The sequence below is a fragment of the Protopterus annectens genome, chromosome 3.part1 (assembly GCF_019279795.1).
Source record: "Protopterus annectens isolate FY-2018-M chromosome 3.part1, PAN1.0, whole genome shotgun sequence".
Lineage (NCBI taxonomy): Eukaryota > Metazoa > Chordata > Ceratodontiformes > Protopteridae > Protopterus > Protopterus annectens.
The window spans coordinates 1,830,370,539-1,830,391,378 of NC_056732.1; the positions used below are offsets into that span (position 1 = coordinate 1,830,370,539).

The 20,840-nt window shown below is 41.6% G+C and overlaps 1 protein-coding gene across 1 annotated transcript in view; it reads right to left on the reverse strand.

The window, feature by feature from the left end:
- Positions 1 to 20,840, reverse strand: part of LOC122797894 (zinc finger protein 1 homolog) — a 192,116-nt gene that overhangs the window by 64,887 nt on the left and 106,389 nt on the right. Inside the window, exon 4 of the mRNA XM_044066413.1 lies at positions 13,421 to 13,543. Coding sequence (XP_043922348.1) covers positions 13,421 to 13,543 — 123 coding nt within the window. The remainder of the gene's footprint in view (positions 1 to 13,420; positions 13,544 to 20,840) is intronic.

The following is a 20,840-nucleotide window of genomic DNA, read 5'->3' on the forward strand; positions in this document are numbered from 1 at the left end:
ACAAGGAACTTTGTTCTCCTCATCTTTCTATTGGTTCTTTAAGTCAGGGTTCAGCAAGTTAGGAGGAAGTCTCTACAGCATCTAAATCTTACAGCTTGCACATCCCAGCTGAGTCTACTCGCATCTCTATTGTGGTTTTATTTGCAAGCATGACACTTAGCTTTCCTAAACCCGCAACGATACAAAGGGACACCACCTTCATTGCTCTCCTTGAACAGACATTTTATTTCAACTTGAATGCGTCCTTTTGGCCCATCAAGAAAGCAATATTTTCTTTTTATTAATATTATTGGGTGAAGGAAGAAAATAAGAGGCTGTTCTGTATTGTTTGAGTTGGCACATCATGTATTGCAGAGTTTGACAGCCATGCTGCAAAGTGTAGAATGCTTCTTCCTCATTCAAGTGTGTGTGTGTGTGTGTGGGGGGGGGGGGGGGGGGGCATTTTGTGTTTTTTTTTTTTCTGTTATTGGTTTTTATTTTTAGTCTTCCTAATCATTTTTCAACACCCCTACTGTTGATTTGACACACAGAATTTCAAGTAATGGAACTAGATCAGACAGTGTAAGCAACAGAATATAATAATTCCTATAGCCATTCTGAATAAAATATCTCTGCAAGTATATGCATGTATGTATCTATTTGTTTGAATGTGTGTGTGTGTGTGTGTGTGTGTGTGTGTGTGTGTGTGTGTGTGTGTGTGTGTGTGGGTGTGTGTGTGTGTGTGTGTGTGTGTGCACTTCTGTATGAATGTGTCTTTGTATAGAATTAATTTGCTATGTCACTTTTATTGCATCTATTACTCAAAAATGCTTCATAAATTATTAATAATGTCAACAGCTTCAACATGGCCATAGTGTTTACTGTTTTGGAGTTCCTATAGTCCTCTGAAACTCGGTGCATTTCCTCAGAGATACCATGGTCTATTTGCTGTCCTCAGGAAGAGGCAGCCCATTACTGCGTCTGTTTTCTCCTCACTTTGGTGTGGCACTTTAGGCTTATGGCCCCAGTTCAAGTTGATTACAGAGAGCCAATTTTCCATTTTTTATCAGTTTCGCCCTGCTGCTGCAAATGCCTGATCCTTGTACATGGTGCATATTCCCTGATATCTAGTAGCAGTACATTCTAGCATCTTTGCAGACTTCAACTGTATCTGCTCCGTGATAGGTAAGCAGGCATTTGCTGCTTACTGACACCTCCAAAGCCAACTCATTCACTATCAAGCTGCTTCACGATCCTGCGTTATAGTCAGGGCTTCATGATTCAGTGCCACAGATCCATCCATTTTTTAAAACCTTTTTTTTTCATTTACTAAGACATGCCACACATTAGCAAATAGAATCCCGACTTTACGGAATATATTGTAGGTAGAAATGCACATGACAAATTATTGCAACAGGTATAATTCATATATGAATAGAAATAGTCAGAAGTAATTTGGGTAAATTTGAAGAAAGGAAGAAATATTTAGAAGTAAAACACCCTCCAAATTGAACTGAATTCAAGGTGCCAACCAGTCACCAAAGTACTTCTTTGAATTAAATTCTTAGAAGTGCTACAGCTTACAAAAACAGCATGGAAGTAATATGTCTGGTTAGCAGACAAGTATGCATACAGACTGTAGAACACTATCAAAAAAAAAAAAAAAAAAAAAATATATATATATATATATATATATATATATATATATATATCTCAAAACACTTTTATAGCTGTTATTATATTATTATAGAAGATCATGTTACAGATCTATTTTCAACATATGCATGCTAATATCTGGTTTCAAGGTTTCAAGTCCCATCTTTTCCAGTACTGACAATTTATCCAATACTAGGACAGTTTATCCTATCCCCATTTTGGAACCAAACTGCTGACTGTTTCATTTGGTGCATGTACATACCAGTAAATGTTATTGGAGGGGTCATCTTATGTAATATTTCATTATAGCACTTGTGCATAAATCATTTTATTGACCAGGCTGCTTGGGGGAATGTTTCATTTGGTGGTTGCACAAACTAGCAGATGTTACTGAAGGCTTATGAGTAGTGATCTGATCAAAATTCATGGGTGAGGTACATGCTGAAAGGGGCACTGTATTCAATAATGGACCTTATAAGGGATGAATACTGTGATTTTATTATATGACTTTGTATAGCAGTGTGAAATGTCTTTAACTGTATTCTGTTTTTTTGCCTTATTTTTGGAATTGTATTGATTGAGATAGAGGTTCAAGTTTGAATGTGCTGCAAACCCTTAGATCAGTTTTACATGCTGTTGTGTTCCTGACTGTCTAAAGCTGATTATTTCCATAGGCCACTTGCTCACCTCTGTCAGCTGTTTCAAGTGAAACCGTGAAAAAACAAATGTCCTTTATGTACATCTGCTGGTCCAAAATTTTCGAGGGCATTTCTTGTGCACAGCCCTCTTCAGGTCACCACTCAGATTTTCTATTGGTTGTAGGTCTGGGATGTTTTTCTGTGTAAGAAAAGGCGTCTGTCTTGCAACCCTACCCTATAGTCCAGACACATGGAGTATACAGGAGATGACTCTGTCTTATATTACACCTGTACAAGGAATATGATGCATGTCTACTGAACAGATAATGTGATGCAATTTCCCACCTGTACATTAGGTGTTAGTTTCCGAATTTTTGATTTGGTGCTTGTACATACCAGGAAGTGTTACCGAATGGTTGTTTTGGGGAAATCTTTCATTCTGGTGCCTGTGCATACATTACATTGAAGGGCTCGCTTGGGTGAATGCTTCATTTTGGTGGTTGTACATACTAGGAAACATTACAGATGTTTTGTTTGGGGAACTGTTTTAATTTTGGACATTATGCATACCGCAGCATTCTACTGAAGGGGTTTCTTGGGTGAAGTGTTCATGCTGGTGGTTGCACATAGTAGGAAATGTTACTGAAGGATTGTTTGTGGAAACATTTCATTTTGGGTGCATGTATACCTGGACATAATTAAGAGGATGAGAATGAAGGGGTTGCTTGGGTGAAGTGTTCATGCTGGTGGTTGCACATACTAGGAAATGTTACTGAAGGCTTGTTTGTGGAAACGTTTCATTTTGGGTGCATGTATACCCGGACATAACTACGATGATGTTGCTTGGGGAAATAATTCATTGTGTACCAGGGAAGTGCTTGTGCATACATGGTCAGACTGCTGAAGGTTTTAGGCAAGGCTCAAAAGACAAACCCACCTCCATAGGTATTACAAGGGATAAGAAACTAAGAGTAATGCTACTCAACGCCAGAAGTCTAAACCTCAAGATGCACGCACTCGAAACTCTCCTTAGCATGGAGAACATCGATATCTGTGCAGTAACAGAAACCTGGTTCAAGGCTCCCGAGAGCACCCCAGCACTACCAGGTTATACCTCATACCATGCTTTTCGGCCCCAAAACTTGGACCGAACCACAAAAGGAGGGGGAGTATCAATATTCAAAAGATACCCACACCTCCAGGTTGGTGGCACAGCACGAAGCATCAGAGACTATCCATGTGCAACTAACAGTGGGTAAAACTGCCTTCCAGTTTATAGCCTGCTACAGACCACCCTCCCAAACCCAGGAACCCCACTCGGCCTTCCTGAGAACACTGGAAAATATGAAGGTCTCTCCAAACACCATTATATTGGGCGACTTCAACTACCCTAACATAGACTGGGAGCATTACTCTAGCTCCAACACCCTAGTCCAAAGGTTCCTAGAATTTATAAACTCAAATGCTATGGAACAACTTATTGCCACTCCCACAAGAGGAGAAAACATACTGGACCTGATCATCACCAACATGGGCACTCTATGCTCCCGACCAGAAGTGTATCCCCCTCACTGGTAAGATCAGACCATAAACTAATCTCACTAGATATTCACATCCTGACCCCAGCCCCTGCCCAGAAAACCACAGTGAAAAACTTCTCTAAAGCAAATTTCACACTCCTCAAAACCGAGGTGGAATCCTATAAAGCCCCCGGGCCTGTGGAAAATACGTCCCAGACCGCAGAATCCTTTATAAACGCATTCTATGAACACCTTCAAGAATACATGGATCATGCAATCCCAAATAAAACCAAGACCCAATCCTCCAAAGTTAGGCATCCTGTCTGGTGGACCCCAGCCATAAACAAACTATACAATAGAAGGAGGAAGCTACTATATGATAGAGCAAAATCCCAAAAAGGGAAGGCATCTCTGATCAGTATTAGCAAAAAACTACGGGCACTCATAAAATCGTCTAAGGCCAGCTTCGAGAGAAAAACTGCACAGGACACTAAGGATAATCACAAGGCTTTCTTTAGTTATGTTAGGAACCTGGGTGGGAATTCCCAGATATGCTCAGATTAGTCCAAAATGACAAAAAATACACCAAACCCACAGACATTGCCAACATCCTAGCTGACAGGTTCAGCGCAAACATCTCCCCCCCCCTTCCCCACCAAAAGGGCAAATATCTATCCCAGCACAGTGCTGCCCCCCTGACATCTCAGATGCTCAGGTAAGAGCCGCCCTCTCCAAAGCAAAAAACACAGCATCAATGGGACCAGACGGTGTCCCAGGCTGCGTCCTACATGAACTCCAAGAAGAACTAAACCCAAACATAAAACTACTGTTCAATCTCAGCCTTACTACAGGATATGTACCCAAAGAGTGGTGTACTGCAACAGTGGTCCCTCTCCACAAAGGTGGTGCCTCAACGGATCCTGGAAACTATCACCCCATAAGCTTGACTAGCTTGGTCTGCAAAGCTATGGAAAGGATCATCATGGACCTCATAAATAAAGATTTTGGGGACCTACAAACACTGGATCCTACCCAGTTCGGCTTTGTTAAGGGCAGATCCTGCCTCTTAAACCTGGTCGATTTCTTTGAAATAGTCACCAAGGCCATTGACGAGGAGAAGGTGGTCCACACAGCCTACCTGGACCTTGCAAAAGCCTTCGATACAATACCCCACTCGGGCATTATAGATAAGCTCACCAGCTTAAATATAAACCCCTATGTCACTAGATGGATTGCAAACTGGCTCAAGGGCAGAACCCACATGGTTAGAATTGCTGGAGCCATGTCAGACTCCAAACCAGTTACAAGTGGCGTCCCACAAGGCTCAGTCCTGGGACCTCTCTTGTTCGGTATATATTTCTCGGAGGTACAGGCTAACACGGAAGGACTGTGGCTGACCAAGTTCGCAGATGACTGCAAACTGGGCGCCATAATAAACTCTCCAGCCGACACAAGCATCCTACAAAAGGGCCTCATAGAAACAGACAACTGGTGCCAGAGCCATGGCCTCAAGCTAAACGCCAAAAGTGTATAGTCATCCCTTTGGCAAAAACAGTGCCCACAAATTACCACATAGGTGGTAATCCATTAAGTAATTAGGGACCTGGGGACCCAAGTTGATAGCAATCTCTCATTTGACAACCACATGGCCAAAGTGGTTAGAAAAACATTTTATATAGCCCACCTAATCATGAAGGGATTCACATCTAGGTCAGGGGAGGTCATCGTGCCTCTTTACTCATCCCTCATCAGGCCCATAATTGAGTACAATGCCCCTTTTGGGATGTACCTTACCAGACACCTACAGCAACTGGAAAGACCCCAAAAGTACCTCACCAAGAGGATCAAAGGGCTCAAACAGATGCCATATGCTGCCCGGTTAAAGAAACTCCAGCTCTAGTCAGTGGCATACCGCCTGCTCAGAGGCAATCTGTGCCTGACATATAAAGCCATGTCCAACCCGGAATTAATGGACATGTTGCACCTCAGAAAATCCAAATCCCATCGAGCTACGCACTTGAGAGACTTGAACCTCAGCGCTGAAATAAATAGGCTATGCTGGAGGGACAGATTCATAACCCAGAGGCTCCCTTCACTCCGGAATAAAATCCCAGTGCAGGTTAGGCAGAGTCCCTCATTGACTCTCTTCAAGAGGAATCTTGATGTGCGGATGGGAGATAGTAGGTTTACCCTGGGTATCACTTCTGTGTCACTGTTAGACAGAGGCACAGTATACTAACCTTGAAAAAGGGCATAGCAAAATTCATTTAAAATGGGTGGGCGAAAGCCAAACACACTCTGGCTAGGCTTATAAATGTCCTAGGGCAGACAGCCTAGTATGAACCTATGAACAAATACAGTGCAACAAGTATAGGTTATCTATAGCTTAAGTTTCAGCGATGGTTATTATAATTTTTGGTTTATGTATCCAGCTTTCAAGAATATTTTATTATCTGTTAACAAAATGCACATACTGCATTGAGGAAAACTGATGGGTCTTATTGTAACTAGAGTGATGGTCAGATGCAATAACTGGAATTATTACTTTTGTCACTAATTCTAACATGGATGAACCAGATACGTTTGACATTTCTACTTGTATTACTGTACTTCTGCTTATACTCAGTAGTTGGGCAGAAGACGTTCACCTGTTCAGAAGGGATGGCGTTCACCTAATTGAGGAGGGCATTGCGTAAGGAGAGCTATGCAGGATTGGTAACATGCAGCTCGTGAGAAGAATGGAAAACACCCATGACCAAGTAGGGCCAGTATAGTAAGTAAAACTCTATTATGAAATGTGTTGTGTAAAATATATTTATCTGAGTTTGGCAAATGAGATGGCCTTGCCTGTCACTGAAGTCCCATGCCTGTCCTGGGTTCATTAGTGCAGTGGCGGTCCTTACCTTGCTTTTTCTCTTTACATGTACCCATTCAGCAGTATGTTGGCTAAACCAAGAATGTGTATATTTACAATAATATGTGTCTACATGGTAAAACATCTGCTTCTGAATGCTGTACACATGTACATATATCAGTTTTGTTAGGATTTAGGTTATGGAAATTATGATTTTTTTCATAATTTGGTAAATAACTTTGCAAAGGAGCATGTCAGTGTGCCAAGTAATACCTCATTTTGAAGACAGTATTGATAGTTCCAACATGGTAAAAGAATTGTGCCTGTATGTTGTACTCATATGCAGATATCAAAGTTTGTTTCGGACTTAGGTTATGGAAATTATGATTTTTTTCATATTTTGGTAAATAACTTTGCAAGGGAGCATCTGAATGCGCCAAGTAATACCTCATTTTGAAGACAGTATTGCTGGTTCCAACATGGTACAAGAATTGTGCCTGTATGTTGGACACGTGTAGATAGCAAAGTTTGTTTAGGACTTAGGTTATGGAAATTATGATTTCTTTTTCATATTTTGGTAAATAACTTTGCAAGGGAGCATTTAAATGTGCTAAGTAATACCTCATTTTGAAAACAGTATTGACAGTTCTAACACGGTAAAAGAATGGTGTCTGTATGTTGTACTCATATGCAGATATCAAAGTTTGTTTCGGACATGGGTTATGAAAATTATGATTTTTTTTTCATATTTTGGTAAATAACTTTACAAGGGAGCATCTGAATGTGCCACGTAATACCTCATTGTGAAGACAGTAATGATAGTTCTAACATAGGAAAAGAATAGCCTGTATGTTGTACTATCTGCAGATATCAAAGTTTGTTTCGGACTTAGGTTATGGAAATTATGATTTTTTTTTTCATATTTTGGTAGATAACTTTGCAAGGGAGCATCTGAATGTGCCAAGTAATACCTCATTTTGAAGACAGTGTTACTCCTTACAACATGGTAAAAGAACTGTCTCTGTGCACTCTACACATGTACAAATATCACAGTTTGTTTAGTCTTGTACGATTATGAAAATTATACATTTACAATTCTTTTCATTATTATGCCCATATTTTTGCAAGGGAGCATGGTGATCGCACAAATGATGCATCATTTTGAAGCTGACATTCAGATGCACAACATCTACACTGATATGTAGGCTCTGTCTGTTACAGGTGATGAGATATTATGATTTGTTTATTTATCAATTATGAAAAATAATATATTAATCATATTTCCGTGAATATCTCAAGAAAGGAACATCACGCAGTAATGGTTAAGGTATCATTTTAAAGCTGACATTCATACTAACAAATTACATTCAAATTGTATGGGTCTGCATGGTACATTGGCCAAGATATTATGCTTTGTTTTTCTAAAAAGGTAAAAATATGCACAATATCAGCATTCCTTGTCAAATATTTAATAATGACTTTGATATACATTATCAACATTTACACTGTTGGAAAGGTCAGTGTCTGCTGAACAACTTTCGCAGTTACATTTTTAGTCTAGCTCTTATAGTTAAAGAGTTATGAACATTTGTTTTCTGTATGGTATTCCAAACGGATTTTCTGAAAATGAGCTCAGGCTGCTCTGTTGTTCCTATGGTGGAATTAAGCAAGCAGCTTTTCCTCAGCTGCTCTGGAGTGAATGAGTTAATGAGAAGTGGGGGCGGGATAAGGATATCTAGGGTGATTAGCTTATGGTCGGATCTGACCAAAGAGGAGTTGACTTCAGGTGTGGAACACTGGTCACTCATGTTGGCAATGTCTAGGATATTGTTGCCCCTGGTGAGGGTGTGTGGATAAGATGATCCACGGCATTGGAATTAATGAATTCCTGAAAGAGTTGAGCGAAAAGAGTTGGTACATGAGTAGTTTTTCCAGTTAATGGTGGGGTAGTTGAAATCACCCATTATTAGCGTGTTTGGTTGAACCCTAATATTTTCCAATATATCAAGAAAATAGGAATGGGAATCCTAGGGCATGGTGAGGGATCTGTAGCAAGCTACAATTTGGATTGCTGTTTTGCCAACGGTTTGTTGCACTTGGATAACCTCAGCTGTATTATGCTGAGCAACTAGCCTGGAGGTGTGGATATCCTTAATGAATATGGACACACCTCGGTCATTGGTGTTCAGGATAGATGGCCGAAAAGTGTGGTATGAGTTATAGCCTGGTGATGCAGGGGTGCTCTCTGGACCTTTGAACCAGGTCTCAGTCACTGCACAGATATCGATGTTCTCCATTTTAAGGAGTGCCTCAAGGAAGTGCATTTTGAGATTTAGACTTCTAGCATTGAGAAGCATTACCCTCAGTTTTTGCTTGCTTGTTCCTGTTACGGTGGTGAATTTCTCATTTGAACCTTGCCTAAAAAAAGGACTATAGGTGCGGCAAGAGCCTTAGCTACTATCCAGAATCCCAGGGGTGACAGGTGCAGGCCATCTCTGGCAAAGCATCGTGGTCTGTTGACCATGTTGTCCCAGGCAGACAGATACTGGATCCCCTTAGAATGACACCAGAAGCTTAGCCAATTGTTGAAGTCAATCATTTTGTCCTTGTACTGCGGTATCATTCTGGGCGATGGCAGGATGCTACTCAGGGCTAGGGTCACACCTGTCTGGGCTACAAGATCGGAGAGCTCTTCCATGTCTCTTTTCATGTAGTCTAGGGAGGTTCATCTCAGATCATTCACACCAACATGAACAATGACAGAGTCACATTTGTACTTGTTGTGGAGTGACCTGAGTGCATGGGTTATGTGGCAGATCTTGGCACCTGACCGACAGCTGACAGTAACCTTCTCCTTATTTAGCCTGGTGAGTAAGACATCAGTGTGCCTGACTATAGAGTCACCTATGACTAATGTGTTGGGTACGTTGTTTTGACTTATGGGCTGTGGTTGAGTGGCAAACTGAGTCTGTGGGCTATGTTGGTTGTTTTGGGGGGTGGAGGTTGCTTGCATTTCTGCTTTGGAGGTCTCTGTTGCTTGAGCAGATTATTACTGAGAGCCTCCGCGAATGTTTTTGTGTTTCTATGTGTGGATTTTGGTGGTGTAGGTTTAGTGGGACTATATGATGAGTGTGGTGTGGTGCAAGTGTTTACCTTCTCCTCCTGACTGTCAAGTTCAGTCTTGGTTGGAGAGAGCTTTGCCTCCAGTTTGACTAGATAAATGCATCTCTCGCAGGATGTAGTGTTGGATGGTAGGAGGAGAGGGTTGTCAGTGTACATGAGGCAATTGCTACATTGCCCCAGGATGCCCAGATTCATCAGACAGACAGGAGAGAACACTGGGAGGTGCCTGAATAAAAAACTATTTTCCTCTAGACAAGTGAGGAAAGTGAGTACAAGAGCTGTTTTTCTCTAAGCAAGTGAGGAAAGTAAGTACAAAAACTGTTTTCCACTAGGAAATAAGGAAGGTTGAGTGCTGAACTTGCTCTTCCAGTTGGCTCTGACCACAAAACTACTAGTGACCTCATGCCATTAGGAACACTCCTCCCAGGAACATCAGGGTAGGGTGGAATATGAGACTTTCAGACTGGGGTGGAAGTGGTTGTGGGGGTGTCATCACCTCCCCTTTGGGTCTCTTCACCTTCTATACGAGCTCAACCTAGTGTTCCTGTCTTGTCTGTCTTTTATGTGAATGTCAGTAATGTTAACCCTTCCCCAACTCTCTCTCCTACACCTTCTGCTCTTTTTCTTCCCCCATCTTCACATATATAGATATATATATTAGTGGAAAAAAGGTGCCTATTTCCACAAAACAATACCCATCCTCTTCAGCGTCTTTCACCACAACCCTCTTAATGCATTGTTTTTGTGTTTCCTTCTCCTCTCTCTCTCTCTCTCTCTCTCCTTACAACATTTCATAGGAGGTTACTAGGGCTGTGGGGCCCTTACAAGCCTAGCCAAGAATTTATCCCTAGAAATTAATCATTCAGCACCTGTCCCCCCTCTGTCAGTGTGGGACAAAGATGGAACCCATGGGACAAATTTGTGGTCTCCCATCTACTCATCAAGGTTGCGCTTGAAAAGGGTCAGTGAGGTACTCTGTTTGACATATATGGGAAGTCTATTCCAGAGACGTGGCAGCCTCTGGGAGACAAACCTGTCTCTCCAGCAGGTTTTGTTGATGAAGCATATTAGATTTAGAAATATCCAAAAGAAACCAACTGACAAATGAAAATAAGGCTCCAGGCTCCTTCCTTCGTTAAAATTCAAAAGGTTTAATTGCTTTAAGCGCGATCAGTAACAGTACACTTTTCGTCAGTAAATGATAAACCAACTTCTTCAGAAGCAAAACAGTGCTTAACATAAGCACCAAGCTTAAATACTCACAAATTCCCTAGTACACTGAAAGCCACCATTAATTAAGATAGTACATAATGGTTTTCACCTGGTGGTTGTCATGGTTACACCCCTTTGTAGGGCTAGCTTTACAAGCAGCCGAGAACAAAGTTAACTGTTCATGTAAAGCCTTAATACTCTTCTCAGTTACCGGGTTAAAAGTATTTAAGCAATGATGGTAAACAATAGTAATGGTATTAAGCAACGGACAAACCCTAACCATAGTAGATCAAATTCAAGCATATGCCAGAATGTCTTCATACAAAAAACATGGTACATTTTGCTTAGTACTGCTTAGTAAAAATACATGAATGTGCAAAACTTACTATTAAAATATTCAGACAAAACCACACGAGTTCAATCACGGAGTGGATTTAAATAACACCCGTATATAGCACGGTTGTTAAAACTCGCCTCAATAAAAGCGGACACAACCCTGTGTTAATATAAAATAATTTTGAAAGAATGGTGTGTCTTCTAAAGTATTAAAAGTATCAGAACTGTTATTAGGGGTTGAACCCTTCTAAGCCGGGTACTGACCTTCAAGCCCGTTCCACGTCGACCCCTTTACCAGCCATTAAGCATAGTGGGATACTCGCATGGCTGCATACATATCACCCCCGGTTTAAGTGTAAGTAATTCTCATATTGCAAGTAAAAAATGGTGAATGAAAATCGAAAGAATAAGGAACCAGTTATGGAGAGCCTGGGTAAACACATGTCACCCATAATTCTGAGACATGTAGTTATCATGCTGCAAAATATATATATATATATAAAATCATAATAACAGTTCTGATACTTTTAATATTTTAGAAGACACACCATTCTTTCAAAATTATTTTATGGTTAGGGTTTGTCCGTTGCTTAATACCATTACTATTGTTTACCATCATTGCTTAAATACTTTTAACCCGGTAACTGAGAAGAGTATTAAGGCTTTACATGAACAGTCAACTTTGTTCTCGGCTGCTTGTAAAGCTAGCCCTACAAAGGGGTGTAACCATGACAACCACCAGGTGAAAACCATTATGTACTATCTTAATTAATGGTGGCTTTCAGTGTACTAGGGAATTTGTGAGTATTTAAGCTTGGTGCTTATGTTAAGCACTGTTTTGCTTCTGAAGAAGTTGGTTTATCATTTACTGACGAAAAGTGTACTGTTACTGATCGCGCTTAAAGCAATTAAACCTTTTGAATTTTAACGAAGCATATTAGATTTAGACCTACTGAGAGGGTAATGCGTAAGGAGATAGACTTACAGATATGGAGCATCTCTAGAAGGGCAGGGTCAAAAACTGCTTTGTAGGCAAGACACAGATCACCTCTGAGTAATCTGTATGATACCGAGTAGATTGATAGTGATTTGAGCCTGTCCACATGAGACAGGTGTTGGGAGGCCATGGATTCTCTTTGTGAGGTATGTCTGCGGCCTTTCCAGTTGGTGTTATGTGTTTGGAGAGGTACATACCAAATAGGTCATTATACTCAATTACAGGTCTAATGAGTGGGGAGGAGTATAAGGAGGTAATAACCTCCTTTTTTTTCTGGATGCAATCCCTTTACTTAGGAGATGAACCAAGTAATAGGCTTTTCTAAACACTACCACCACATAATGGTCAAATGTGAGATTGCTGTCAACCTGAGTACCCAGGTCTCTCACCACATGTTGTGTGCTTACAGGGTTGCATTGATGTGGTAATCAGTAGGGGCCATGTTTTTGCTGAATGGTATGATAATACATTTTTTTGCCTTTAACTTAAGGCTATGACTTTGGCACCAGTTATTTGTAACTGTGAGAACCCTCTTGCAGTATGTTAATATCATTTGGGGTGTCAATGACAGCACCCATTCTCATTTTATAAGTTAAGAAATGGAGATAATAGGAAAGTTCAAAACAGGGTATCCATATACTATCATCTCAGATCATTTACTGTAGTAAAAGCCTGTAAAAGTTTTGATATCCTGCTAGCCTGTGATGCCGACACAGAGTCAGTACAAGCTTTCCTCAAAAGTTCTCATCTTACTAAACATCTGCCAAAAATATACAAAAGCATTCATGAAGTTACAAACATGTGTAGCATGCATACAGATGTATGCCTATTTCTCACGTTTGCATTCTTCATAGCTCAATTTAGTTAGATTCAGGTCTACAAAATTTGTACTGGGCACTCCCTTGTAGGCCTGAGAATTTCAAAAAACAGTGCCGTTTGTTTTCAGTTCTTACACTTACACAGCCATGTAGTGCCATGAGTCTCACATTCCCCTTAAATATTCATGCAGCCTGGCACTGTGAATACTGTCATTAGTTTAACCACAGATTCTTCTCATATACAACGTGGGAAGCCAAATTAATTCTTTAGCGAAGTATTTACTTACTGCTTACTGGGACTTCAGGAAGATCTGTCTGAAGCACAGTCATATCTTCTACCTTCTCATGAAATGGAAGTTCAACAGGTTTTTCAATATATGATAACAGTTGTTCTAGCGGTATATCATATCCTGAGCAATAAAAAAAATAGATAAGTTATATGGTTAAAATATACTCCATAGAATTACCTCTGTGATTTCACCTTTGTTCATCTATACAAACATTACAGATAATATTAAAACACAAAAGCAGGCCATAAATTAGGTCAAAAATATATTCACTTAACAAACAAAATGGAATTCTAGGATTGTGAGGTAATGACTCATCTACAAAAACTAAATGTGAATAAGACAAGCTTACAAACATATAGCAACAGTACAAGTCAGACTGCTATATGAGGGTGTTATAAACACACTAGAAATAAACTGCATACAGGACAAGAAAGGGCTCCCTATTGAAATGCTGGCACTCAAAATTCTGAGTCCCAACAAGGGAAAAAAAGGCCAAAATGAAGAGCAAGTCTCGAAGCTTGCTCTTCTCCTTGTAACTTCTTTTTTTGCAGGGGGCAAGCCCTCCCTTCACCCCTGATGTGGTGGAAGCCACCCCATCTTCCTCAGCTTTTATATATCAATTCCAAGATCACCATCATGCCTAAGAGAAGAGGGAACACTCCGAGAAGTGGCCATCTCAGACTTGGTATCTGTAAGTCTGTTTTTTGGGTATTCAGTCTCTGTGTTCTATGACTTGCTTTTTGGGTTCTGACATTTCAGATGGTTGCCCAAGCGTTTTATACAAGCTTCTACACACTGAGTTGTAAGCTTCTGATACAAAGCTCTACAAGATCTGGCTAAGTGGTTTCTCATTTCCTACTTTACAGCACATACTAAGATATGCTGCCGATACCAAGCTCTACAAGATCTGACATAAGTGGTTTCTCTTTTTCTACTTTACAGAACATACTAAGATTGCTTAAAAGCACAAAAAACTGTATAGCTATCTGTGGAGAAAAATCTGTGAAGAAAACTGTTTGTTGGCTTAATCTTGTAGCAGAACAGAGAACCAAGCCATTTTTGTGCTGCTGACTGCGAGAACCGGGCTATTTCTGTACCGCTGACTGTGAGAACCAGGCCATTTCTGTACCACTGACTATGAGAACCAGGCCATTTCTGTATCGCTGACTGCTAGAACCAGGACAGTTTCTGTGCTGCTGACTGTGAGAACCGGGCCGTTTCTGTGCTGCTGACTGTGAGAACCGGGCCATTTCTGTACTGCTGACTGCGAAAACTGGGCCATTTCTGTGCCGCTGACTGGGAGAACCAGGCCATTTCTGTGCCGATGACTGGGAGAACCAGGCCATTTCTGTGCCGATGACTGGGAGAACCGGGCCATTTCTGTGCCGCTAACGGCGAGAACCGGGCCATTTCTGTGCCGCTGACTGTGAGAACCGGGCCATTTCTGTGCCACTGACTGCGAGAACCGGGCCATTTCTGTGCCGCTGACTGCGAGAACCGGGCCATTTCTGTGCCGCTGACTGCGAGAACCGGGCCATTTCTGTGCCGCTGACTGCGAGAACCAGGCCATTTCTGTGCCGCTGACTGCTTTGGAACCTTTAAGGGAGTGCAATTTGCTATTGGACATTGTGTTTCTTTGAGGTTTTCAGCAGTTTTTGGTGTTATTATAAAACTGCCCATGTTTGCACGGCAGTGTGCTGTTCACAGGTAGGTTGTAGCATGCATTTCATCGACACAGGTAACTTCACTGATTACCTGTGTTCTTATCTCCACCTGTTACTGGGCATTTTTTGGTTAGCTGCTATCTGTGCCCTCAGCTGCTTGTAGTTGTATGTAGTTACATAAATAGCTGCAAGCAATCCCTTGATTACTGTCTACTCCTCCTAGCAGCCCACAGCTGCCTTTCACTGCTCATACTTTGTATGTAGTTACACAAACAGCCACAAACAATCCCTTGATTACTATCGACTCCTCCTAGCAGCCCACAGCTGCCTTTCACTGCTCATACTTTGTATGTAGTTATACAAACAGCCACAAACAATCCCTTGATTACTATCTACTCCTCCTAGCAGCCCACAGCTGGCTTTCACTGCTCATACTTTGTATGTAGTTATACAAACAGCCACAAACAATCCCTTGATTACTATCTACTCCTCCTAGCAGCCCACAGCTGCCTTTCACTGCTCATACTTTGTACGTAGTTACACAAACAGCCACAAACAATCCCTTGGTTACTATCGACTCCTCCTAGCAGGCCACAGCTGCCTTTCAGTGCTCATACTTTGTATGTAGTTATACAAACAGCCACAAACAATCCCTTGATTACTATCGAATCCTCCTAGCAGCCCACAGGTGCCTTTCACTGCTCATACTTTGTACGTAGTTACACAAACAGCCACAAACAATCCCTTGATTACTATTGACTCCTCCTAGCAGGCCACAGCTGCCTTTCACTGCTCATACTTTGTATGTAGTTACACAAACAGCCACAAACAATCCCTTGATTACTATCTACTCCTCCTAGCAGCCCACAGCTGCCTTTCACTGCTCATACTTTGTATGTAGTTACACAAACAGCCACAAACAATCCCTTGATTACTATCGACTCCTCCTAGCAGCCCACAGCTGGCTTTCACTGCTCATACTTTGTATGTAGTTACACAAACAGCCACAAACAATCCCTTGATTACTATCTACTCCTCCTAGCAGCCCACAGCTACCTTTCACTGCTCATACTTTATATGTAGTTATACAAACAGCCACAAACAATCCCTTGATTACTATCTACTCCACCTAGCAGCCCACAGCTGCCTTTCACTGCTCATACTTTGTATGTAGTTACACAAACAGCCACAAACAATCCCTTGATCACTATCTACTCCTCCTAGCAGCCCACAGCTGCCTTTCACTGCTCGTACTTTGTATGTAGTTACACAAACAGCCACAAACAATCCCCTGGTTACTATCGACTCCTCCTAGCAGCCCACAGCTGGCTTTCACTGCTCATACTTTGTATGTAGTTACACAAACAGCCACAAACAATCCCTTGATTACTATCGACTCCACCTAGCAGCCCACAGCTGCCTTTCAGTGCTCATACTTTGTATGTAGTTATACAAACAGCCACAAACAATCCCTTGGTTACTATCTACTCCTCCTAGCAGCCCACAGCTGCCTTTCACTGCTCATACTTTGTATGTAGTTACACAAACAGCCACAAACAATCCCTCGATTACTATCGACTCCTCCTAGCAGCCCACAGCTGGCTTTCACTGCTCATACTTTGTATGTAGTTACACAAACAGCCACAAACAATCCCTTGATTACTATCTACTCCACCTAGCAGTCCACAGCTGCCTTTCACTGCTCGTACTTTGTATGTAGTTACACAAACAGCCACAAACTATCCCTTGATTACTATCGACTCATCCTAGCAGCCCACAGCTACCTTTCACTGCTCATACTTTGTATGTAGTTATACAAACAGCCACAAACAATCCCTTGATTACTATCGACTCCTCCTAGCAGCCCACAGCTGCCTTTCTCTGCTCATACTTTGTATGTAGTTACACAAACAGCCACAAACAATCCCTTGATTACTATCGACTCCTCCTAGCAGCCCACAGCTGCCTTTCACTGCTCATACTTTGTATGTAGTTACACAAACAGCCACAAACAATCCCTTGATTACTATCGACTCCTCCTAGCAGCCCACAGCTGCCTTTCACTGCTCATACTTTGTATGTAGTTACACAAACAGCCACAAACAATCCCTTGATTACTATCGACTCATCCTAGCAGCCCACAGCTACCTTTCACTGCTCATACTTTGTATGTAGTTACACAAACAGCCACAAACAATCCCTTGATTACTATCGACTCCTCCTAGCAGCCCACAGCTACCTTTCACTGCTCATACTTTGTATGTAGTTATACAAACAGCCACAAACAATCCCTTGATTACTATCGACTCATCCTAGCAGCCCACAGCTACCTTTCACTGCTCATACTTTGTATGTAGTTACACAAACAGCCACAAACAATCCCCTGATTACTATCGACTCCACCTAGCAGCCCACAGCTGCCTTTCACTGCTCATACTTTGTATGTAGTTACACAAACAGCCACAAACAATCCCCTGATTACTATCGACTCCTCCTAGCAGCCCACAGCTGCCTTTCACTGCTCATACTTTGTATGTAGTTACACAAACGGCCACAAACAATCCCTTGATTACTATCGACTCCTCCTAGCAGGCCACAGCTGCCTTTCACTGCTCATACTTTGTATGTAGTTACACAAACAGCCACAAACAATCCCTTGATTAATATCTACTCCTCCTAGCAGCCCACAGCTGCCTTTCACTGCTCATACTTTGTATGTAGTTACACAAACAGCCACAAACAATCCCTTGATTACTATCTACCCCTCCTAGCAGCCCACAGCTGCCTTTCACTGCTCATACTTTGTATGTAGTTACACAAACAGCCACAAACAATCCCTTGGTTACTATCTACCCCTCCTAGCAGCCCACAGCTGCCTTTCACTGCTCATACTTTGTATGTAGTTACACAAACAGCCACAAACAATCCCTTGATTACTATCGACTCCTCCTAGCAGCCCACAGCTGCCTTTCACTGCTCATACTTTGTATGTAGTTACACAAACAGCCACAAACAATCCCTTGATTACTATCTACTCCTCCTAGCAGCCCACAGCTGGCTTTCACTGCTCATACTTTGTATGTAGTTATACAAACAGCCACAAACAATCCCTGTATTACTATCTACTCCTAGCAGCCCACAGCTGTCTTTCACTGCTCATACTTTGTATGTAGTTATACAAACAGCCACAAACAATCCCTTGATTACTATCGACTCCTCCTAGCAGCCCACAGCTGCCTTTCACTGCTCATACTTTGTATGTAGTTATACAAACAGCCACAAACAATCCCTTGATTACTATTGACTCCTCCTAGCAGCCCACAGCTGCCTTTCACTGCTCATACTTTGTATGTAGTTACACAAACAGCCACAAACAATCCCTTGATTACTATCGACTCCTCCTAGCAGCCCACAGCTGCCTTTCACTGCTCATACTTTGTATGTAGTTACACAAACAGCCACAAACAATCCCTTGATTACTATCTGCTCCTCCTAGCAGCCCACAGCTGCCTTTCACTGCTCATACTTTGTATGTAGTTACACAAACAGCCACAAACAATCCCTTGATTACTATCGACTCCTCCTAGCAGCCCACAGCTGCCTTTCACTGCTCATACTTTGTATGTAGTTACACAAACAGCCACAAACAATCCCTTGATTACTATCGACTCCTCCTAGCAGCCCACAGCTGCCTTTCACTGCTGATACTTTGTATGTAGTTACACAAACAGCCACAAACAATCCCTCGATTACTATCGACTCCACCTAGCAGCCCACAGCTGCCTTTCACTGCTCATACTTTGTATGTAGTTAAACAAACAGCCACAAACAATCCCTTGATTACTATCTACTCCACCTAGCAGCCCGCAGCTGCCTTTCACTGCTCATACTTTGTATGTAGTTAAACAAACAGCCACAAACAATCCCTTGATTACTATCGACTCCTCCTAGCAGCCCACAGCTGCCTTTCACTGCTCATACTTTGTACGTAGTTACACAAACAGCCACAAACAATCCCTTGATTACTATCGACTCCTCCTAGCAGCCCACAGCTGGCTTTCACTGCTCATACTTTGTATGTAGTTACACAAACAGCCACAAACAATCCCTTGATTACTATCGACTCCTCCTAGCAGCCCACAGCTGCCTTTCACTGCTCATACTTTGTATGTAGTTACACAAACAGCCACAAACAATCCCTTGATTACTATCGACTCCACCTAGCAGCCCACAGCTGCCTTTCACTGCTCATACTTTGTATGTAGTTATACAAACAGCCACAAACAATCCCTTGATTACTATCGACTCCTCCTAGCAGCCCACAGCTGCCTTTCACTGCTCATACTTTTGTATGTAGTTATACAAACAGCCACAAGCAATCCCTTGATTACTATCTACTCCTCCTAGCAGGCCACAGCTGCCTTTCACTGCTCATACTTTGTATGTAGTTACACAAACAGCCACAAACAATCCCTTGATTACTATCGACTCCTCCTAGCAGGCCACAGCTGCCTTTCACTGCTCATACTTTGTATGTAGTTACACAAACAGCCACAAACAATCCCTCGATTACTATCTACTCCTCCTAGCAGCCCACAGCTGCCTTTCACTGCTCATACTTTGTATGTAGTTACACAAACAGCCACAAACAATCCCTCGATTACTATCTACTCCTCCTAGCAGCCCACAGCTGCCTTTCACTGCTCATACTTTGTATGTAGTTACACAAACAGCCACAAACAATCCCTTGATTACGGTCTACTCCTCCTAGCAGCCCACAGCTGGCTTTCAATGCTCGTATCTTCACAGCTGTCACCTTACTCAATAAGTGCCTTTAGTTTGTGCTGGGCAATACCAGCTTCACCCACCCCACAACTGTATTCTGTCTTATTCCCTTCTCCTGTTAATAGCATAGTCTACACTCTCCTCCACAGACCTTCTCATTTGATTACACATGGCTGTTCTGGGTACCCTATTATTAAATGATTTAGTTACATTCTTCCATAAAATGAATAACTCAAAAGAAGCAGGATCCAAACAAAGTTCCACAGCAAACTTTATTGATTTTGAGCGCTTTCATCGGCCTTAAGCCTCAGACTTCATCAGAAACACTTGAAATACATTGTAACACACTTAAATATCCTCTTGGTATAGTCACATGATTTTAAAACCACACCCCCCATTAAGTAACACAATGAATTCGTAAAGAAACACAATTCATTGATGGAAACACAGTTCGTTCATAAAAAACAGTGCCTAAAATCAAGTGTGCAAAGCTTTTACAATTTGGGCTTTTTCATAAAGTGCATATGCAATACTTAAATTATTATTAAAATGTAAATGCTATTATAGTACTTGAAGTTCATAATAGTTATTTTAGTACTTAAAATACATAATACTGCTTACAATGTATAAAACCTTTGTTCACATGTGAAATTCAGATTTAAGTTTTAAGTAACTACTAATAGACAAAGTCTCATTGAGGCCTGGAGGACTGGTAGCATTGACACGGAGTTGCCAAATCAACTCCCTATACTCTAACCATATGTCTTTTGGCCCACCCCTCATGTCTTTGTCGATAACTTGCTCCAAACCTGAAAATCTAAAGCAGTGCCCACTATATTCAAAGATATGTCTAAGTAAGGCATTGGACATATTAACTTTCCATATGTCATAGGTGTGTTGGTAAATCAGTTTATTGAAAGCATCCTGCTTCTTTTGAGTTATTAGTTTTTGGCGTGTGTTTGACTTCC